At 40.5% G+C, this 21,468-nt stretch overlaps 1 protein-coding gene across 1 annotated transcript in view; it reads right to left on the minus strand.

Moving 5' to 3' along the window:
• Positions 1-905: 905 nt before the first annotated feature.
• brinp1 (bone morphogenetic protein/retinoic acid inducible neural-specific 1) overlaps positions 906-21,468 on the minus strand; it is a 112,646-nt gene continuing 92,083 nt past the window's right edge. Inside the window, exons 6-8 of the mRNA XM_035141820.2 lie at positions 19,682-19,918; positions 15,424-15,646; positions 906-6,102 (exon numbers count right to left, since the gene is read on the minus strand). Coding sequence (XP_034997711.1) covers positions 4,962-6,102; positions 15,424-15,646; positions 19,682-19,918 — 1,601 coding nt within the window. The 3' untranslated portion in view covers positions 906-4,961. The remainder of the gene's footprint in view (positions 6,103-15,423; positions 15,647-19,681; positions 19,919-21,468) is intronic.

A 21,468-nucleotide genomic window follows, 5' to 3' on the forward strand; every position in this document is an offset into this window, starting at 1 on the left:
CGACTTGCTGCTGCAGCTGCCAGTGGCTTATATCTCTCAAAACTTCAATATGGGCCCCATGTTTGAATTTAAGATTATAAAAAGATTCTACTCTGAAGCCGGTGCCAGCACTGCTTTTCGCCACCAGAGTACAATAAAGACGAAAACAGAAAATGACTAAGTGGGTGAAAAGATAAAGAGAAATGATGCGTCTGTGTGCTACCAAATCTTCTGGTGATGAATGCCACAGACTTACTGGATTTGAATCTTTGAGCACAGGCGCTGGTTCTTTCATCGCAGCAAACAATAAATTGTGAAGCTACAAAAATAAGTGGTTGGCCATGGGTAATATCTCTGTTATCAGCAATTGTCAGAGACAGGATAAAGCCCACGGTGAGAATATTCAACAGCAGCAGAGACTAAGATAAGTTATTTTTGTTATACTTTGATCATGGCAGGACACAAAAATTAGTTGGGGCTTAGAATTTGGAAAAATACTCTACACAGAATATGTATTAGAGCCTGACCCATACCTATCAGTATCTGTGTTAATGTTAACCAATACGCTGCAATATACAATTTTCCAATGCAGAAAAGATGCACATTTAACTTTATATATTACATGGTGTATTTTCTAAAGTCAAGTTTTCTTGTTTTTTAACAGTTATTTATAATAAAGTTGATCGACAAATTGTAAAATATCAAGCCTCAGTTACCTTTCTTTGTCTTAAGGGTTTGATAGACATCTTAGGAATCATTGGCTGTTTTATGTATATGATAATATACAATAATATATTTAATACACTAAATCATAATTTTTTACCTCTCAATATCGGTACTGGCATTACCGGTCGGGCTCTAGCATGTATTGTGCTACATGGATGTGTCGTTTCTAGAATTGGAAATGGTAAAAACAAGCCTTGCTCTTCTTATTAAATATAGCATTTTAATGAGAAATAGATTATTATATGAAACATTCATTTGAAATAAGCTGATATAATGATCCCAACAGAACAGCAAAAAAGTACATAGGCAAGGTATTAGGTGTAAAAATCTTCAGACATAGTCATGGAATACATGTAAGCAACACTGTGGTAGCATAACGCCATACGAGTAAATGTGCTTGTTTTATGGACCTTGCAAGTGGCTCAAAACTAAATTGTAATGTACAGCATGTTCCGACGATATAAAAACAGTCATAAATTGTCATGAGTCTAATTACATACATAAGACATGAGTGCCCTGTTCCTTGTGCTAATGTACTCAGACGGAGGGCTTTTTTTTGAAGTAGTCTTTGTATTCCCTTTCAATACTTTTATATTTTATAATGTTGTTACTGTAGCAGAGTGTTGTCACCGTAACAGAGTTAATATTTACACATGTATTGTACAACAGGGGACAAAAAGGATCCACCGGTATTACCACAAGTCATTCTTTGTTTTCCGTCTGGTGGCTGAAATCCCCACATGCACAAACCTCCTCGAAGCTCAGACCTCAGGAGGAGATGAAACGTTTGTATTTGATCGTGTACGGTCTGGAATTCTGAAGCTAATCGAGTGTCGCTCCTCGTGCGTAACATCAAAAATGTTTTCTCCAGCTTTAAACATGTTAAAGGGATTGATAACAGGCACTTTAATAATAATATTAAGAATGATGATAATAATAATAATAACCGCGTCGTTATTATCACTATTACAACATGGTAACAATTCATTTGGATTCTCCAATGTGTTTGCTGCACTATCATTTCCCCTGTTTACTGCATTTGTATTGACTGTAGGATAATGGCCATCTCGGGCTTGTGAGGGCTTAGCGTCAATATGTTAAAAATTAGCTCGGCATCCGCTAAAACAAATCCATTCGCAGATACTGTTGCCATGCAAATGTCAGTGGTAATGCAATGGATGCTAACATATTTTAAGTGATCAATGGCACAAAAGGAAGATAATGGCCCCTCGAAATTCATCACAGAGCCTGATAGCCTCCAACGCTAAAGCGAGTCTAGCAGTTACCGCCGTGTTTGCCCTGCAGGGAAGCTGTTGTTTGGGCAGCGGCAGAATGTGAGTCAGCGACCAGAGCTGCCGTCTACACCCGAGCAGATGCACCGGTCACGATACAGTACATTTTACTACGCTATGCCCTGGCCCGGACGCGCCTCGGAGCAGGGCTGTCATCATTTGCACACTGAAAGCAACGGTAGAGATATTGAGCCATTAACAAAGACAAAGACTGAAGAAAGTACTGTGAACTGTGAGATCAACCTAAAAACATGGAGCTGAGCCCTACAAGCTGAGCGTTAGTTGTTCCGAACTGGCCGCCACATACTCTACGTGCTAACATATACTACATACTACATAGATAATTGTAATTTTGCAAAATACCCAATCACCAGAAATTCCAGGACCGCTGCAATGTCTCTCGTTAATCATTGCTCTAACTATTTACGGTGTTATTTCAAGAACTTTTCAGTTTCATTGTTTGACCCGCCCACATTTATGTCCCTCTCCGAACTGGTTGTTTCCAGATATTTTACGCACCTCTGCTTACAGCTAACCTCACAAGTTATTTAATCACAAAATAAAAAGGACTAGTACAGCTTTTTAAACATACAACAAAGTTCAACGAAATAATATCAAGGCAACCAAACTAAAGGTACATCAAGGGACGCAAGACATATGGAATCAATGGGTTTTAAATACTATTCTAAAAGCTTACTCCTGCAGCTTTAAGAGTAGGGAGGTTTTTCCAGAGTTCGGGGTCTTTATTTTATGTTTCAACGCCAGAACAGCTACGACATGGGGGGACCTTGCCTTTCTTGTTGTGGACAAATATGCAAGTAATAAAGTGGACCTACAAAAAGTCACCAGTAAAAGCAACGTTTCAGCATCAGATTTACCAAAATAAAGTGTGACCCGAAGCACTTACACTACATGAAAAAGGTTTTACAACCCCTCAGTTTTAAGTTGTTGCTGAAATGAAATGAACAATTGGTTGGAAGATTTGTCCACAACAGTGTTGTAGAAGTTTCCACAGATGTATTAAATCACATCCTGTCCAGTTCATCTGGTAACTGTGATGGTTGAACCCTTCCCACAGTACAGTATTGTCCTTATAAGGAATCCAATGGCGTAGTAACACAGTTTGTTCCAGTTAGTAATTAACAGACTTTGTAATTTAAAAAAAGTTGGTTTACCTGTAGGAATAGTGTGCAGTATCTTTCAGGGCCTAATTAACTTCCATTGCTGCAGGAACCTTGTAATTTAACCAATTTGTTATCCTTGAAAAAAGCCTGTTTTCCATGAAATTTACATGGATTTGCAGCTTTTGGGAACTTTTCTTTCCTGTTCTTTTTTTGCTTTGGCCAATTTACTGCTTACTGCATTTAAGGTTATTCATTGGAGACTAACTGCTCAAAGTTTTTTAATAAAAACTTAAACTGAGGTGTTATTAAACTTTTGATTGATAGTAGTGTAGTAGGTTTTCAAATTTCAAATTTGATGATTCAAAATGATAAACGTTGCAGCTTTGCTGATGTTTTCACCAACATGCAGAATAAACTTTGACATCTAGATAGAGAAACAAACATTTTTACACATGGGCATAAAAAGCTTACATATTAATCACTGCCAAAAAGGTATTTTAAGCTTTAATATAAGCATTTATATTATTTTTTTTCCCCCTGTGACACATTCAATGGCTTTCAAAACAATTTGCATCCAGCAGTAAATGCCCTCTCTTGTCATCTGTCTTTTTGTTGTGTTCATTTATGAAATCAAGTGAGAGAATAAAATAAAAACATATAAATGGAACATCTTTTTCCATGTAGGTACTAAGTGAGACATGGATGAGCTTCATGTTTTATGTCTACCTCAGGGAAGTGTATGGCTTTAAGTTGTCTTGCAAATGTGCCTGAACAATGAATGTTTACATTTTGCTCTTGGTGCTGGAAAGCTCCACGGATCAGCAGTCACAACATGTACATTTTGCAAAGCTGTACAAAATAGCATTGATTGTTAAATCTTCAGACCACAATATTGCACTCACGCACCAGGAGGTACTGCCTTGTGAAAAAACACAGCTTGAATTTCAAACACGGGAAGAAGCGATCCAAATGCGAGATTCAGCTTAGACTGGAGTCAATCTCAAATGACACATTCAATTAACGAACAGCAATAAGCATCAAGCCAAAAAAAGGTATGCGCACACTTGCACACTCACATACGCACACATTCACCCACATATATATGTATATATAAACAGCTGGCTTTTTGTTATTTGACATGACTATCCATTACTGCCCTGCTGTGTGCCTTATGTGTCAGAACAATGACGGAGTGGCCTCATAACTCACAAAGAGCAATGCGGATTCACTGTGGGTTTTGAAATGTAATAAAGAGTCTATAAGTAATTTGTTGACTACTTACTCACTAGGGCTATTTAATCCTTACAATGTATAAACATCTTTGATATTAAACTGTCGGAAATATTTTGCACATTAGCTGAAATAAAAGGATATCTGGACTGCCCTTGTGTTATGTCATTATTCCTTTAAAAATGTATATTTTTTTTTCTTCTTTTTTTTTTTCCCCCAGTAAAGAATGGCAGTTTCAGATATAACCTTTGATCCCTCAGACTAAAATCAAGGCCTCTTTTTCCACCAGTACATAAATTTTAATATTTCTTTTTTTCTCTCGCGCTCTTTATAGTTCATTAAGGGAATGACAGACATGCTGGGACAAATATGATACAGTCCTTAGAGTTGTTCCATGAATCTTCTTCATCTTCCTGAAATGCTTTTCATCACTGCCTTTTCCTTTTTTTCTCTTTAAGAATTATGCTTACAAAGTTAATATTACATCAAAAGGCAGAAAAGGTCCAAAAATGAGAAAGAGAAAAGAAAATCAAGATTAATATCCCCTCATAGTTCATTTGTTGGGCGTTTGTGTGTTGAGTTTGCTGTCCTTCTGTTCATGTCACTATGTTCAACAGAGTTTCGCAGTCAGGTGATCCGACTGTTTTAGTATTTCTGTGCTGTACATGTCCAAGGCATGATTAACTCGAATCATCTCGCTGTTGTTGAGCTTGAGCCGATGCTTCAGCATACATGAGAAGAGGTCCAGCTGGGGTTTGCCAGGTGCAGATGGAGGGGCAAGGCGGTTAATCCGATCCCTAATGTCCAGGAGCAGGAGCATGACAGATGAGGATGAGTAGAACTGAGTTCCTTGTGTGTACGACTGGTTGACCTGCTGCACAGCACTGCGGAGCAGGTCGGCATTAAAACGCAGGCTGTAGCCGAAAACTTGGATATCAGATATTTTGATGTAGATCTGCCGTTTGTTCGGGTCCGCGAGATCCACCGGACCCTGGCCTGTGTCATTGCGTAGGCCCGTCGGGACCTTCGCGCGGCTACGCAGGTAGATGTGCACCGTCTCAAAAAAGGTCTTCCACCGGTTGCCCAGCAGGAGAGTCCAGTTGAAGCACTGGGTGTTCTGCAGTCGTACCTTTTCCCAACGTGGGTAGCCGTGTTCCCCGAAGGGCATGCTCCAGCCTTCTGAGTGACTGCCACTGAACGGGTTGACGTAAACAAAGAACATGGGATCAATGCTGCTATTTCGCATCTGGCAGATCTTCATTGATAGGCCGATTATCATGTGGAGGTAGTCCATCCGGTTTTTGTTACTTTTCAGAGTCAGGGACATGCGCTTACGCCATCGGGGGTCAAAGAATGTCTCCAGGCGGATCTCGTTACTGATGAATGTAGTGTGAATGTACAGTCGTGAATCCATTTTCTGCAACAGGTATTTGAGTTCCAGGTCCTGAAAGTCCAAATCAGTTTCGAAGCTGATGAACTGCTCGCTGCGCTCTGAGTCCACATTCTGGGGTTCACACCGGCCGCGGTACAACTTGTAGCCCTTGTTGCAGGAGCCACATTGCGAGATGTTGGCCAGGCTGCACATAGCACAGCTGTTGTTGCCGCCTATGACACACGGGATGGGTCTCAGGCACAGGGTGACGCCTGTGTGGCACACGCATGTCCTTTGGCTCTCCAGGAAGGTCCCCCAGAACCCGTTCTCATTACAGTAGAGGAAGGACTGAACCCTGTTGAGCCACTGCATCACAGACCTAGAAAGACACAAAAGAAGAAAAAAACAATACATAAATACATTATTGCTGTTACATTTTCCATGGCTTACTGTGTTTTTTTGGTTGTTTTTTCCCCACCAGAAGATCTTTGATTTTGATTAATTTGTGACAATGTGATGAACGGTTTGTGATGACAGCTAAATTATCACAGTGGAAGCTTGGTTTTAATTGTGTTCTATTATCTCCAAGTGTTAACAAGGTGTCTCAACCACACTGAAATGAATCAACACCGCTGACAAGAAAATAAAAATAAATGACCTGCGTTGTTTACCAGTGGCACAGTTAGATGATAGATAGATAGATAGATAGATAGATAGGCCTTTAGAATTACCTGGTTTTCTACATTATGTGCCCATACAATACATACATACAAGCTAATCACAGATTGTTGTATTTATTGACCAGAGCCATTGTGTTTGTAGAAAAAAATAAGCGATCCCTTGGAATTAATAACAGGTCGAACACCCTTCAGCATCAGTATCCTCAAACAACTGCTTCCACTGCAGACGAGCCCTGCAACACGATTAGAGGTATTTTGGATCATTCTTCTGAGAGAACCGCTTCAGGTTCATACTTTTTGGATGTGTGGCCTAAACAGAGTCATTCCACAGCATCTCTATTATCGGTTTAGGTCTGGGCTGCGACAGAAGGACTCCAACAGGTGGATTTTCTTCATGACACTTCCTTCATCCTGACATGTCATGGTCCTTCTGCAGCAGTCAGCTTTCATTATGCTTTAACTGGCGGAGAGCCACACTAACAATGTCTTGTTAGATGTCAGATACCTTAATAACTTGAACTTGGGAATTCATTTCAACTGTTCAAGCCCGGAGGCAGCAAAGCAGCCCCCGAATCATGATGGGATGATGTTTTCGTATTGGTATGCAGTTCCCTTTTTACCTCTTACCCCACACACATGGTCCTATTTGTTATTTCTGTACAATTCATCAGTCCACAAATTATTTTCCCAGAAGCATTGTGTGAGTGTGAAGTTACTCTTTGGCAAACCTCTGGCATTCATGACATGTCTTTTTATAATTTTTTTCCATTTGAAGAGAAGTGGCTGCTCGAATAATGTCCCACCAAGGACACCATACAACCATGTACCATGATTTGCATATCAACAGGGACTGAGTGACTAGGAGGAGTGTTACTGCAGAGGCACGGTGGTGGAACATGGCGGACTCTGTGGAGGAGGACTTGCTCCATGATGTTGATACAAAGGCCTTACTCTGGGGTAATGAAATATACAATTCACCCTGGACATTTGAGCCTTGACATTTCTCTGGGCTTCATTTTTTTTCTTTTTCCACACTGATTCTTCTCCTTTGTGCCTCTCTTAGCTGCACAGTCTCTTCTAGGGGAAGAAGCCGCAGAAATAAATCATCTCAATTTCGGCACAGTTTGTCAAACACAGCTAACATCTCTGAGACGATTTTAAAATTTAAATTTTCCAGCTTCATGTAAATCCACAGTTCTTGATCCTTCATTCTGAGATCTCTTCTTTGTGAGGCATCATTCACATCAGGAGATTCTTCTTCTTTAAACTCAAAATGTAGTAGTGTTTTTGATAAGCCAGACAAACACAGGTCCAATCTGGCTGTATTGAAATGGACTGCAGGTCTACCCCCAGCTTATTATTGTTTGTGTCATTAGGATAGACACAAACAGAGGTTAATAGAATAGAGGTTAATAGATTTATACCCTACATTTTGAATATTTTAAGATGAGGAATGAAACGATCTGTGTGTTATTAGTCACAAAACATTGTGTTTGCTTATTATTGGAGCTTAGATGTAGATCTAATCATATTGGAAGACACATTTATTATTAAATGAAGGTAATTTCAAAGGGGGTCACTTACTTTTTCATGCCACAGTATTTTAAAAACATCTAGTCAGGATCGTGAACAGGGTAATTTCTCTCCTTCAAGAGAGGAGTTGTGTTATTTCACTCAAGTGGAAGGCATTACTTGTTATTCTTATCATGTCTCCTTATTTCCCCTAAGGCATCTTTTCTTGTCATCCTGACAGTATTGGAACTTCTTTTTCTGACTATAGGAGATTAATTTGGAATCCTGATTTTTTCAGGGGAGAGGGATGGTCAAGGTTAGCTTGACATGTTAATGAACCTAAGCATTAACTATGATGGATGACATTGCATTCTCAGCAGGCCACTGAGCCCTCAAGCTACACCCAGAATGAGCCTAGAACAGATCACCTATAGAGGACAATGGAAGCACATTGTTTGATCCTGGATTCACAATGTGGGGGGGAATTAAAGGAGTGCCGTAGTTTCCATGATCCCATATTCCCACACATTCACATGACCTTCATTTTTGTGAATGTAAATACTGCACATACTTAATAATAACAAGTATGTGTCTTTATTACTCCTCACAAAGCACATTTACAAATAAGTAGTGAATGGCTAGAAATCGTTTGAGTGCTGAAGAATGATGGAGAATAAGAATGATTGACATAGAATTCCATTAAAATATAATTTGGAGCAAACCTACACCAGCAGATGTGTCAGACCCCTTGTGCTCATGGTTACAGGAATAAACATGTGGTGAAGTTTTCTGGGTGATCATGGTTTTTAAGGGCAAAACTTGGTGAGAGTTAGGCTGATAAAAAATCCTTGGTTAGGTTTAGAAAAAGATTTTGGTTTGGGTTAAAAAAGGAATGTTCTTCTATTCATGAAAACAAACACGAGTTTAAGGCTGTGAAATGCAGGCTTCTTTACACGAGGCCACTTGAGTTCTTCCTTTGAAGGTAGATTTACAAAAAAACACAAATTTACAAGAAGAAAAACCTGAATATCTGAGTCATATAAATACACAAGAAAATCGAATTTAATGGACAGTTGAAATGATATTGCTGGTTACATCCATCCACCTAATTGGGATTTACAATTTTCTGTGAGGAACCTTTATATCCCTGAGCTCCGAGATCACCCCATGTTCCACTCTGCCCGTCATGCCCAGCACACAGCGCCCCCTCTCCATAACCAGCTCATCTCCACCCATCTCCAGCTTCACTCAACCCCCTGCCTCGGCAGTCTGCTCCCCAACTCATCCTCCTGCTGGTCGGTCCTCCAACCCCGCTCACTGCCCAGCCTCCATCGCCTGCTCTGCTCATTCCCCAGCTGACTGGTCAGCCGTCCAGTCCCACTCACAGCTCAGCCTTCTTTGGCTCCGTCCGGCAAAAATACGCCATTTGCTCTGTGGCCTCGGCCTTCGCCTGCCAGAACCCTCATCTCTGCAATAAATCTGCTCTGCATTCAGGAGATCGCTAATATATATTCTAGGCTAAAATAAGAAGTATTAAATCCTACAGCAAAGTATTCTAATTTCATTATGTCCCCCTCTGCAGGTGATTCCTTGACAACAACACTCAGTTTCTGAAGATTGTCTTATTTTTTAAGCAAATCTGAGAGAAAAAACGTTTATGTTTTACTTGTAAATGTTTGATTTTACTAAAGGACATTTTTTTTCTTGCAATATTACACCCCTTTCCAGGTATGTTTCTTTTTTGTATTCACATACACACTGGCATAAAAACTAGAATATCAAATGCCACATTAAATATTTCCAGTAGAAATATAATCACTGAAAAAATCTAAACTTTTGCTGCATAGTATTTGCAGCGTGAATAAATTATTTTCCAGTGGTAGGTGGGGAAAAACTAAATAAAAAATGAATCCTTGTTAGATTCTGAAGAATGTAACTTCATATAAAATCATTTCAAGGGTGTTATTTATCTCTCAGAGATGAAGTGTAATTCCTCTAATCTTCTTTTAGCCATTTCCTTAATTTAGTGTGGTTCAAATTTCCAACTCTCTCACTGGCAAAATGTATATTCATCAAGAGTCGAAAGTTTAGTTCTGTCTGTGAATTAAAGTTATGTGCATTCAGTCTGGAGAGGAACATTTTCTCTGTATATTAAATCTAATGAATGAGAAACAGAGAGAGTTTGGTTTCTTTTTCTCTAAGTTGCTCATTGATTAAAGTGTGTATTTTATGTCTGTGTCTGTCCTTTGAGTGCAAATTGTCTGTAGAGTTACATTATTGTCAATGTGGCCTTTTTTCTACACAAGAAATACTTTATCAGATAGAAAGAGCAACATCTTGGTTGTATGCTTTGGCTTTTGTTTGACATATTTGTTCCCAATGTGACATTGCATACGGAAACAGAGCCTGGAGTCATCTGTCTGATGCCAGAAGCATGAGAGTTGGCAAACCGCTAACTATGAACTGTTCCCGGACTTTGTCTCTGCCTTAAATTTGTCATGTTTGTTCTTGTATTCTTGCCCAAAGTCCACAGGATCATTTCAACACTGCAACACAGTCGCCCTCTGATTTCCACCCTTTGTTTGTTCAGTTGCAGACTGGATATATACTGTACCTTTGCGTGGACCTGCTATTTCTAGTGCCTGTTTGCTTATGTGCACTAGTGTGCTGGTATCTGCTTTTGGCTCTTCCTACGAGAAGAAATGTCTTAATCTCCTGGTGCAGGCCTGTGTTTGTGATTTTACTTCACATTGCAGTGCTGCAGTTTGGTCCACAGTGTCTTCGGAGAGATGGCTGGATCCTGTTATCTTTCCCCAGCTTGTGTTTGCTGCCCACTACGGCATGAATATAAGAGTAGCTACCAAGTAGAGACCTGCCAGTACACTGGGTTTACTATACACCCTGGTGAAAGATTCAAATGGTAGCACTGCCAACAATATCTTTTACTATCATAAGTGTGATTATTATTGTTTTCAGGGGAACTGTGAACACACCTCTCGCCTTCTTTTGCAGTTTTGTTTTGATCAGCCACGAGGGAGGCAGAGCAGCCACAGCAGGGGCAGCGAACCTTCCTCCTTGTGTTTCTAGCTATGAACCCTCGCTTCATTTGCCATCACTTGCTATTCTTACACTAGCTAGTTGGTCTGCTTTAGCACAACTTGTTCATGGGTGCTGTCATAATATTCTCTGAGAGAGTAGACATTCGTTTTACATCAATGGCAAAACAGAAAGTTGCTGTCTCCAGTTGACACACACCATGTCCTTCCTCACAACTGACCTTTATATGCCTCTGGTGGCCACAAACATGCATTTGACCCCCCCAGTTATTTTTCAGCTGTTGGTACTGATAAATTAGATCAGATCTGGAGCACGTAGGCTTAGTGGTCCTTAGGACATAGTAGTCCCAGCCTTCAGCGAGGCTCTCTCAGCCCTGCCAGCAACCTCTCTCCATTTTGTTTGGCCTTTGGTTTGGTTCTACCTGTTACAAGGTAGATTAGTTCCAGGGGAGAGGCCAGACTGAGAGTGAAGAGTGTAGAGCTGCTGCTTTTTCATGTCAAAAGAGGTGGTTGGGGCATGTGATTAGGATGCCTCCTAGGCACCTTCCACTGGAGGTCTTCCAGGCACGTCCAACTGTTTGGAGGCCTCAGGGAAGACCCAGCAGATGCTGGAGAGATTATATATCTCATCTGGCCTAGAAAAGCCTCGGGGTCCCCCAAAGGGGGCTGTTGCTCGGGATTGGGACGCCTGGACTGCTTTGCTTGACCTGCTGGTACTGTGACACAAACATGGATGAGCAACAGAAAAATGGATGGATGGATGGATGGATCTCTTGGTTGTGACAAACTGGATCTGAAATAATTCAGGATATTGAAGATAACTTTTGTTGAAAAAATAAATAATTGCAAACATTTTTTTTAACAGGGGCCTCACAGTTAAAACTATTCCCGTCATTTTTTATTAGCTTTTCATTATTGCATTGGACACAGGCCCAGTCATTATGATCCCTCCTCTGATTGTAATAACAGCGGAAATCTCCATTCTGAAGTATTGAGCATAAACATATTTTATCAAATCAATGCCTCCTTCAATAAGCTATTTGAGTGCACCATGCAGCCAGTTTTATTTTTGCCTTATTTTTTATCTAAAGCAATGGCTTTCCTTAGATTTGCCATAGGAAATTAAATGAAAACACACTGGAATGGAAACCGTTTGTTTTCACTCTTTGTTTGTAATGGGGTATCAGACAGCCCTGGTTTTCCTATAACATGCATCATAGCTCCTTCTCATTCAGGTGCAAGGAAAAAGAAAAGCTGAAAAGAGAACATCAGAGCAGGAGAATAGCAACTTCCATTAGAAGAAAATGGAAAAAGCCGGACCCCTTACCTCGATGATTCTATGTGTGAGGATCGCTATAGTGTGAGGCTGAAAAAATATATGTATATGCAAAGATTGCGATACAAAAATGAGAACTTTAATGGTAAACATAAGCAGTGCCACGTCAAAATCAATATAAATTAGGGCAAAGCAGTTAATCATATGGAGGGTACACTCATATTTGTAAATATGCTTGACTTTGAACATGAATAATTAATGGATGCAAATTACTTGGCTGGGAGTGATGCTACTTCATATCTGTCACTATTAATCATTTATACCAAAGACAAACTGCTATGTTCATTCTTCTTGAAGCGAGCTGCTATACTCATTACAGGAAATGCAAGAGCAAATCCAATATAGCTCACGTATTAAGTTTCCACACGCTTATTGCAGTGAGTGCTCACAACAAGAATTTACAATGCTTTTTAATGACTGGATACCTGGTGCTGAGGTCAAGCTCGGAAAATCGTGAGGTGACACGTATTTGTTATTATGGACAATGCATCTAGGCGCCTGACTTTCATTAGCTGATGTAAATATGTTTATTGACTGAACTTATTTAATATACAGCGGTGAGAGGGCAACGTGATTTAAGACTTAAAATCTTTTTTGGATAAGCATAACTTGATTGCACCAGTTTACATCATAATAATTGCACTCAGTAATAAGAAACTTTCCCTTGTTCCATATCGCATCCATAATTTAATTAAGCTAAAACCTGCTTTGAGTGGCAGAATATGGATGCCCTGCTAAGGCTGCATGTAGGAAATAAAATGAATGAGACTAAAGAGGACCAGTTGTTCAGGGAATGCATTATTATTATTATTATTATTATTATTATTATTATAACAGTTTATCTATTGTTAATTCCCCTAACCCTTTACTTATATTCACAGTTATACCTGCACTGAGGGTGTGCGCCAAGTTTGAAATGTTTTATTAAGTAGCTTCTAGGAGACTCGAATAAAACAAATCATTAAAAAAAGTACTTTTTCTTAACTAGCTTGCCAAAGCAACCAAGCCTTAGCAAAAGCTATTCTTATTACCTTTCCTGTGCATTGCAAAAGACACATCCCTTTGATGAAGTATCTGCCTTTTTGAAAAGTATCAAGTTCTAGTGTAGTCTCTTAGTATGTGTATTATTTGTAGTACAAAAACTGATACACATAAGTATATCATTTGTCTAATCTTGGCTACTTTGATTCCTCGTCGGACCCATGTATTTATCCTTCCCTCCTCAAATGCACTGCAATATCACATCAGAGTTTTCAGGAAACATCTGAATATAGCATCATTCTGAATGGCACTGAAGTCTATAACACGCAAAGGTTAGAGGAAGATGGTACAAACCCTTGGGAGCTACTTTATTTCCCACATGTTGATCTGACAGAGTCGTAGAGTGTGAAAAACTGGGGTTGGTCTGTGAGCTAAGCTGTGTTCCAAGTGACCCCTGGGGCTCCAACATGCACAGCTCTGAGGATTCCTCCCAGTAGAAGAGCCTGAATGGTGCTAAAACCACTAAGTCAGTGAACATGATTCTCACAGTGACTCTCCAGGTGGGAGTATGCAGAGAATAGCATGTGGGTGACAACGTCATCCTACCCATTGTCAGCTTGATGTATGAACTGGAGGGGATCCAAATGCTCTCTCACGAGGGAGCCGGCCTGCTGTCACTTAGAACCCTGGTGTGCCCATCCTTGGCCACTGGGGCCAGGCGAGATGTTTTTCACAGCATCATCAGGCCACTCTGCAGTCTCACTGACAGGTTGAAAATGTGCTGGAAGGCCTCCCTGAGGTGTTTGGCACACACCTTGAAAAGACTTGGGCTGATGCTTTATGGGCCTTCAGCTTTGCTTCAATTCCCTCATCCTGTGATCAGCTCTTATAGACTGCCCAGAGGAGAGGTGAGGGCTGGAGTCCCTGTTGGCGCTGGGCGTGGGGGTGCATTTTCTCTTGAATCAGGGGGAGAGGCAGGTAAGCAGGTAATGGAATGATATCATTACTGACTGATGACATGGAGTGGGGAAACCCTTTAACATCGTAACTATGCAGTTAAATACTGAGCAGATTACCATTAGCTCTCATCCAACAAGACATAACCGGGGTTTCATGAGCCTTGGGAAGGCACAAAATGATATTTTGTATACCAAGTTATACCCATTTCAAAACACAAGTGTATACCTGTATAGTGGAAGGAACATTATCTAGGAACCCCTGCAGAGCTATAGACCACTTATTCCCACTCAGGCTTGTATGCACAGTGTATTCACATGCACACAGAGGTGATGAAAACAAATAAATCCTCCATCCGATGCAAAACTGTCTCTCACACAAGCAAGCAAATAAACACGCCGCTCTTATTTCCAGTGCCATCAGGCACCCTTGATGTGTACTCCATGGAAGAGGGAGCGCATACTGTGGCTTTTTGATAACACTTCAGCACAAACCTCTGCCAACTCTCACACACAAGTGTGGTTGTGCTCCTCCTTTTCCGTCGGTGACAGTTGCTCATTTTCAAACCACTCAAATTAATATTTTACAGATTATGATTCCATTAATACGGGGGCATACCCTACATTGCACCGTTTTAAGGGTGTTCCAGTTGGAAGCAAGGAACTTTGCATATTTTGCAAGGTGTTTTCTGATTTTTGTTTCTAATCTCAGAGACTGGATGGGGAAATTCCAGGCTTTTCAGGCAGTGCTGACACCAGGGTACATCTGCAGCAAGGCTCTTAAGCTGCAACTGCAGTGGGTGGTGACAGATGTGTGCAATGACCTATCAAGAAAACTCCCACAGCAACATTTTCTTCTCAGACTGCAGCGTGAAATACAAGAGTGAGCAAGAGTGCTTTGGGCATGTGCAAGCCTCAGCACTAAGTTGACTTGATGGACAGAAACAACAGACCCATAAGTTGAAATGTATAATGGATGACATCCTTACTGTTCATGCTTCATAAAGTAAGAATCAATATAAAACCCTAACATCCCCTCAGAGAGGAGATCACTCCTTTACAACACAAAAGCAAATATCCCAAAATATCACGACCAAAAACAGCACCCTTGGTTTTTTGTTGCTAAATAAATCCTCATCACATTTCCAGCGTGAGGGGGGAGGTCGTGTTTCTACCCACCTCTCCCTAGGCATCTGGTGGTTGGGGTTGTGGTGACAACGGATGCTGAGGCCAAAAAGCTTGCGGGCGGTGCGCTGGATCTTGAGCCGCTGAATCTCCAGGGAACTCTGGAGCAGCCTGTATCTGGCTTGCAGGTCCCAGTCGCTGCCCCAGAGAAGATGCACACTGCTGATGGGAAGGAAGTGAGTGGAGGGCAGCCTCTTCAGGAAGGACTTGAACTCATCTGGATAATAAAGAGAGACAGGGATGGAAGGAGTGAGCAGATTGCATAATACCATCTGTTTTCTGGCAAGACTTGGCCAGACAGATAAGTCAAAAAAGTGGCTGGGCTAGTTCAGGTATTTTAACAGATCAGAAGGAATCGTCATTATCAACTGAAATATGAGGAAACAATTGGTTTCAATCCATAGCTATAAACTTGGCTATCTTATCGAGGAGTTTCCCTCATGTCTGTTCTGGATTGGTTGCTAAGAATACATTCTGTCAACTGAAGCCCTTTTCAGACATGACATCCGAAAGGGCGCCAGAGAACTGGGTCAGGACTTTCTCCAGAGTTTTCCAAAATGAAGCTCAGAGACGTTCACAACAGCAACAAATCATCCACAGGATTCAGGGGAGGGGAGAGAGGGAGCAGATATTTCCAAATAAAACATGAAACAGAGGAACAGAGGAACAATGTTATCAGAAAAGTATTGCAAATGAAGATTTTATTCCATGTGCGTCATTGTTATTGGTTTAGAAAATAAGGCCAGAAAACTGTTGCCATTATCTTTTAATATTCACCAAACCAGCCTCCTGTGATGTTTTTAGACCAACCAGAGGTCTGTCTATGTTTCTAAATGCCAAAGGTTGCTTTTATAACATGTTCAATTTATCTGCGCCTGTTGTGAGAATATCAAAAGGGAAATGAGATCTCCCTGGCACAGTAAACACCCTCTTCTTCTGATGCTCCACAGACTTGTTGAAGAGGGACCCATTTGTTCTCAGCAGTGGTGATGATGGTAATTCGTGTTCCTCTCTGCTTCCTCTGATCCTTTGTCCGTGTCCCCTCCCCAGAAAACCTGTGAGCCCATCTCCCTGACCCCTGGTTTTTGATACAGGTCAAATTTTATGCAACAATGGACACGCAGGTGTGAGTAACTTCAATGGCAAACACGCAAGGATAAAAACAACTTTTATTTGGTTTGTTAATTAAATGAGTCATGACTCTCTGAGAAGGTCATTATCATCTCTGAGGATAGATGTAAGTGCGTCATTAGAAATAAACAATGCAGCGCCTAAAGTGTCTCCTTAGCGATGTCAGTGGTTGAGATCGAGACAAAGTAGCCTCGTACAAATGTAACCGTCTCTACTCCGGGTCCGAATTTTGTCTGAATACTGTCATGGTTTAGGTGATGCATGACTATACACTGATTCGCGCAATGGATTTAAACCCTTAGTACTGAATAAAATTGGGTTTGAAGGTAAAGATGACACAAATATTGATGAAAAACTTCTTCACATCCACATCTCCGTATTCAAGACATGCAAAGACCTGTGCTGTATGCCAGTCCCCCCCACCCCTCCCCCCTTCAGACCTCTCCAAGACAGTTTAACAGCATAAACCACGGAGCTGAGAGCTCTTTTTCAGTCGCAGCTGAGAAATGTCAGGATTTCCTCCTCTCCCCTTCCAGGCATGTCAGGGCTCCCTTCCCCCTTTTCTTCAAAGAAGCCAGATTCTCCTCCCATGTTTTGAACTTGCCATATTCCTCCACCCAGTTTTCAGAGATGTCAGGTACCGCCCTCGCCCTTTTCCTAGAAAAGCTGTGCGTCTTCAGCACCTTCAGAGTTGTCTGAGTCCCTCACCAAGGAAAACGGAAAAAAGAAATCAATTTTCAAGTTACTCCCCCAGTCCAGGTCAATAGTTGCCAAGTCCTTTTACACAAGCATCAAAGCCATCAGAGTTCTCCTCCCTGACATAGATTCCAAAGCGTCCACATACTCTCCTCGAATGACTCTCATCACAAGTCACCCAACACACCTTATCTAAAGATTACAGCCCTCGCTGCACAACTCCACTTTGCCCTTTGTGCCATTATATGTCAATTTGTGGCTCTCAGACATTTAGCAATCGTCACATATAAAGTTTCCAGGACTTACAACCTGTTCATTTGAATTTGAGATGTAGGCCTATGTTATAATTGTACCAAAGAAGATGCTACAATTTAAAAACAAACACATGCAACACAAAGGAAACAGTGTGTAATGTAAATGTAGTAGTTGGGTTGCTGTCGGGTTTCTCTTTATATTTTAAGGTCTTGACCTTATAATGTTATGATTTGGACCTTAAATTTGAACTGAATAGCTTTTATTTGAGTTCATTCATTTGTGGCCTTTTTGTGAAGCACTTTGTAACCTTGTTTTGATAAGTGCTTAATAAATAAAGTTGTCATAGTTAGATTTTCCAAAGAAACGGGCAATGGAAGTCAACAGAACATCCAATCCAATCAATTTTTTTCCATATTATCTGTTGCAGTAGAAGATGGTAATAGCAGTTGTGACAAATCAAATCACTTATTTTCCTTCCTTTCAAAATAGAACTGACAAGGCCAGACGTTTTTATCCCCAAGAGGAAACAGGAGTCTTTGTAGGGGATGCACTGTACATGATCACCATGAGCAGCAGAAAAGCCTCTAAGCATTTTTTCCCATCAGTGCTGACATTGCTAACTCTGTATGGCGCATCCACATAGCTGTAAAAAAAAAAAATATGATCATGTTGGTTTGATCATAGCGAGTCAGTGGAATACTAAGTAGGCTGAGGTGATAAAAGCGCCACCGTGCCGACATGCTTAACATTAACAAAAAAGCTCTTCACGTCAGTTTGGTTAGTCTACAGCACATCTCTCTGCAGTGATTCAATTTAATAACGAAATAAAATATGTTATTAGTGGAAAACACCCCTCTTTTTAAATGTTCTTATAATATAATATATCATATTTTAACATTTTTGATTCTGCTTTCAATATGTGAATCGAGGAAACTGTGCTATCCTTTATGTAACCCCCAAAAAACGTGTTGTGCACTCTCTACACACACCTCTATGACTCACATTAACTTCCTTTCTATGGGACATAAATATATGTATCTGTTCCTGGCAGGTTTTATTGGGACACTTGTACATGCCATCAATAATAAATACAACAGCTGGGCAAAGTCGTACTCTTTTCTTCACCGTGTCCAATATTCTACTGTGTCTTGTATTTGCATCAACGGAAACAGACGTAGTTGCCATGACATTCAAGCAGTGGGCCTAGGAAGGTAATCTTATTAGCCACCATTTCCTCCGTATGTACAAATCCATGCATCTAAATAATACAATAATTTGTCAGTGCATTCCAAAGAAGGCCCATAAGAGTGTTTCCTGATGGATTTTCCAAACATAAAACACTCACTGTGGTGGTTAGAGGAAACGGATGTTTACCATCGGATCGAGACAGAAAGCAAACCCCCTTCTCTTTGGAGTAGGAATAGCAAAATTGCATTAGCTGCACTTCAATACACATTGACCTTCACGATATGATATTTTGCAATAATACGAAAATTTCACGCTACTTTCTGCAGTGAAAATAAGGGAGTTTTGGTTTCTATTAACTCTGGTAGTGAACGAGAAAGGTCTCAAGTGAAAACGTATCAAACATTTTTAAGGGTCATCAAGCACAATAAACATTTAGGGACTCAAAGATTACTAACTGTCAGAACTCTGCATCTGTGCCCTTTAAAGGGGACATGTTATAATTTTTCAAAATGCCAAAACCTTTGGTAAAGGGAGCTTGTCCCGCCCACAAAAAAAACCAGCTGATCCTGAAGAACCTGTCACACCTCGTGTAGTCCAGCTACAACGACCAGCCCGTCACGCCCCCAAAACAAAACCATGTAAAGTGAGATCCGACACTGGCAGCGGTTGACCAATCACAATAGAGTGGTCCAGCTGGCCAATCAGAGTAGACTGGGTTTTTCAGGGAGGGGGCACCTAAAGAGACAGGAGCTAAAACCAAATGTTTCAGACAGAGGCTGAAAAGAGGAGCCACAGTTTTTCTGAACCTGAAAATGAGCAAACTGTGTTTTCACTAATAATATGCACTTAATTAATTAATATTGCTAAATGTGTCAAGAATTCTTCATTTCCCAAAAACCTGATACGTTTTAATTCACATCACATATCATTTACATAATTATCATGATGTGCTAAATGAAAATTGGATGGAGTTCTAACTTACCAGAGCTCTCGAAGTCTTTATAAGAGGTAGCCCACGACTCAGACATCCCCAGCAGGGTGTTCTCCATGATCTGGATGTCGGTGATGGGACAGTTGCATTGGGGATACTCCTCGGCGCATTGGCAGATGCACTGGTTGCTGCGGCAGACGTACTCTCCCTCTCCATTGCACATAATGTAGCTCAGAGCGGACTGGACAAATTTCTCCTGCAGGTATTCTGGGAAAATTACCTGAAGACCTGGAAAAGAGATAAGTGGGAGGTTTTAATCAGGCATAATGCATTCTTTATTGTTGTGATATGAAGTACAAGCTAAGAAAAAAATGCAATCCCGCCCTTTGTTCATTTGTCTTGATGTTGGAAATCAGTGAATAATTAGAGACAAAAGAAATGTAGCGTTTATATAACTGAAACATACTAGAAAGTAAACTCCTGTTTATAATTTAAAAAGATACAAGATCTAATGAAGATGTGTATGAAAAATGTGCAGAGGACAAATTACGGCAAATTTATTTTTCATTAAATGTACTTTATACTTAATAGAGTAAAAACAGCATCTCCACAATGGTATAATAAACACTTATGTGAGAAAAAAAGTTACTAGAATTGAAAAAAAGTGGGTGTGAAATGGCTGACTGCTCCTCCAAGATTGCTTTGTGTCATAAGCACTCATTCGGTACTTTTAAAAAGAAGTGCTTCAGATCTCTCCTGTGTTCGACTCGAGTCGTTTCTGTCTGTGGTCACTCATCATGTGGCAAAGTATAACAGTGATTGATCAGTGCTCTCTGGTGCCATGTTGGTTTATTCAGCACAGAATTTGTTTCCCCTTCATTCACGTTGTGTTTGCATACTCAACTTTGAAAGAACACATTCCATTCTCACCACTGACAAGGTATTTATAATATTTTAGACGGAGCCAATGCATATCTCACTGTGGGGATCTCATAAGTGAAGGTGGGTGAGCAGTAAAGGCGTTCTCCTCAGTCCAGCCCCAGATCAAATAAATCCTGAGCTCTACAAGCCACTGGATTGGAAAAGAACCAAACAGATTTTTTCCTTGTTGTATTAAACTGCATCTTGCGAGGCAATATTTTTCTTAATGGGTTTACCTGTGCACAAACAGTGCTTCAGCAGAAAATATGCAACCAGGAGCCAGAACATAATATGTTATTGAATGATGAATGATTGCACTGTTTTTCGTTTTTTCCCCCCACCCACATAGTATTTTCACCCAAAGGTGAAATCCATTTATACAAACACTCATGAAACAACATAATGTTGCTGAAATGAAAGGGAAAGTGAGGCTATAATTCACACTGCACGCATGAATTATTTTCAGGTTGGAGTCAAATTGCATCTGTTATTATGCATGTGGCAATTAATGCTGACGCACAACATACGCTAACCTGATAACAGTGGGTAATTTGAAAAGCGGATAGAAGTTTCAATACAATATGTGCCAATACTTGGCTCTGGAGCCAAAAGTACAACTTCAACATCTGCTGTCATGGCAACAGCCTTTAAAGAAAAGACTGTGTAATTAATCCTAGAATACTTGTCAATAGTCTAGTCATTATCGTGACTTATAATCAAGGTCGTGTCTGTGTAGAATAATGATGTAAATTACATTTACTGGAGAAAGAAATGTGATCTTGAGTTCCCATGTGTGGCCACCACAGAGGGCGATCTTTCACACTTTCAACTCCCCTGCCACGAAGCAACCTTTCCCTCGTAACGTCTCCTCTCATTTGAATATCACTCGCGTCCCTTCTCCTCTACACCTCATCAGA

Source organism: Hippoglossus stenolepis, chromosome 18, assembly GCF_022539355.2.
Source record: "Hippoglossus stenolepis isolate QCI-W04-F060 chromosome 18, HSTE1.2, whole genome shotgun sequence".
Lineage (NCBI taxonomy): Eukaryota > Metazoa > Chordata > Actinopteri > Pleuronectiformes > Pleuronectidae > Hippoglossus > Hippoglossus stenolepis.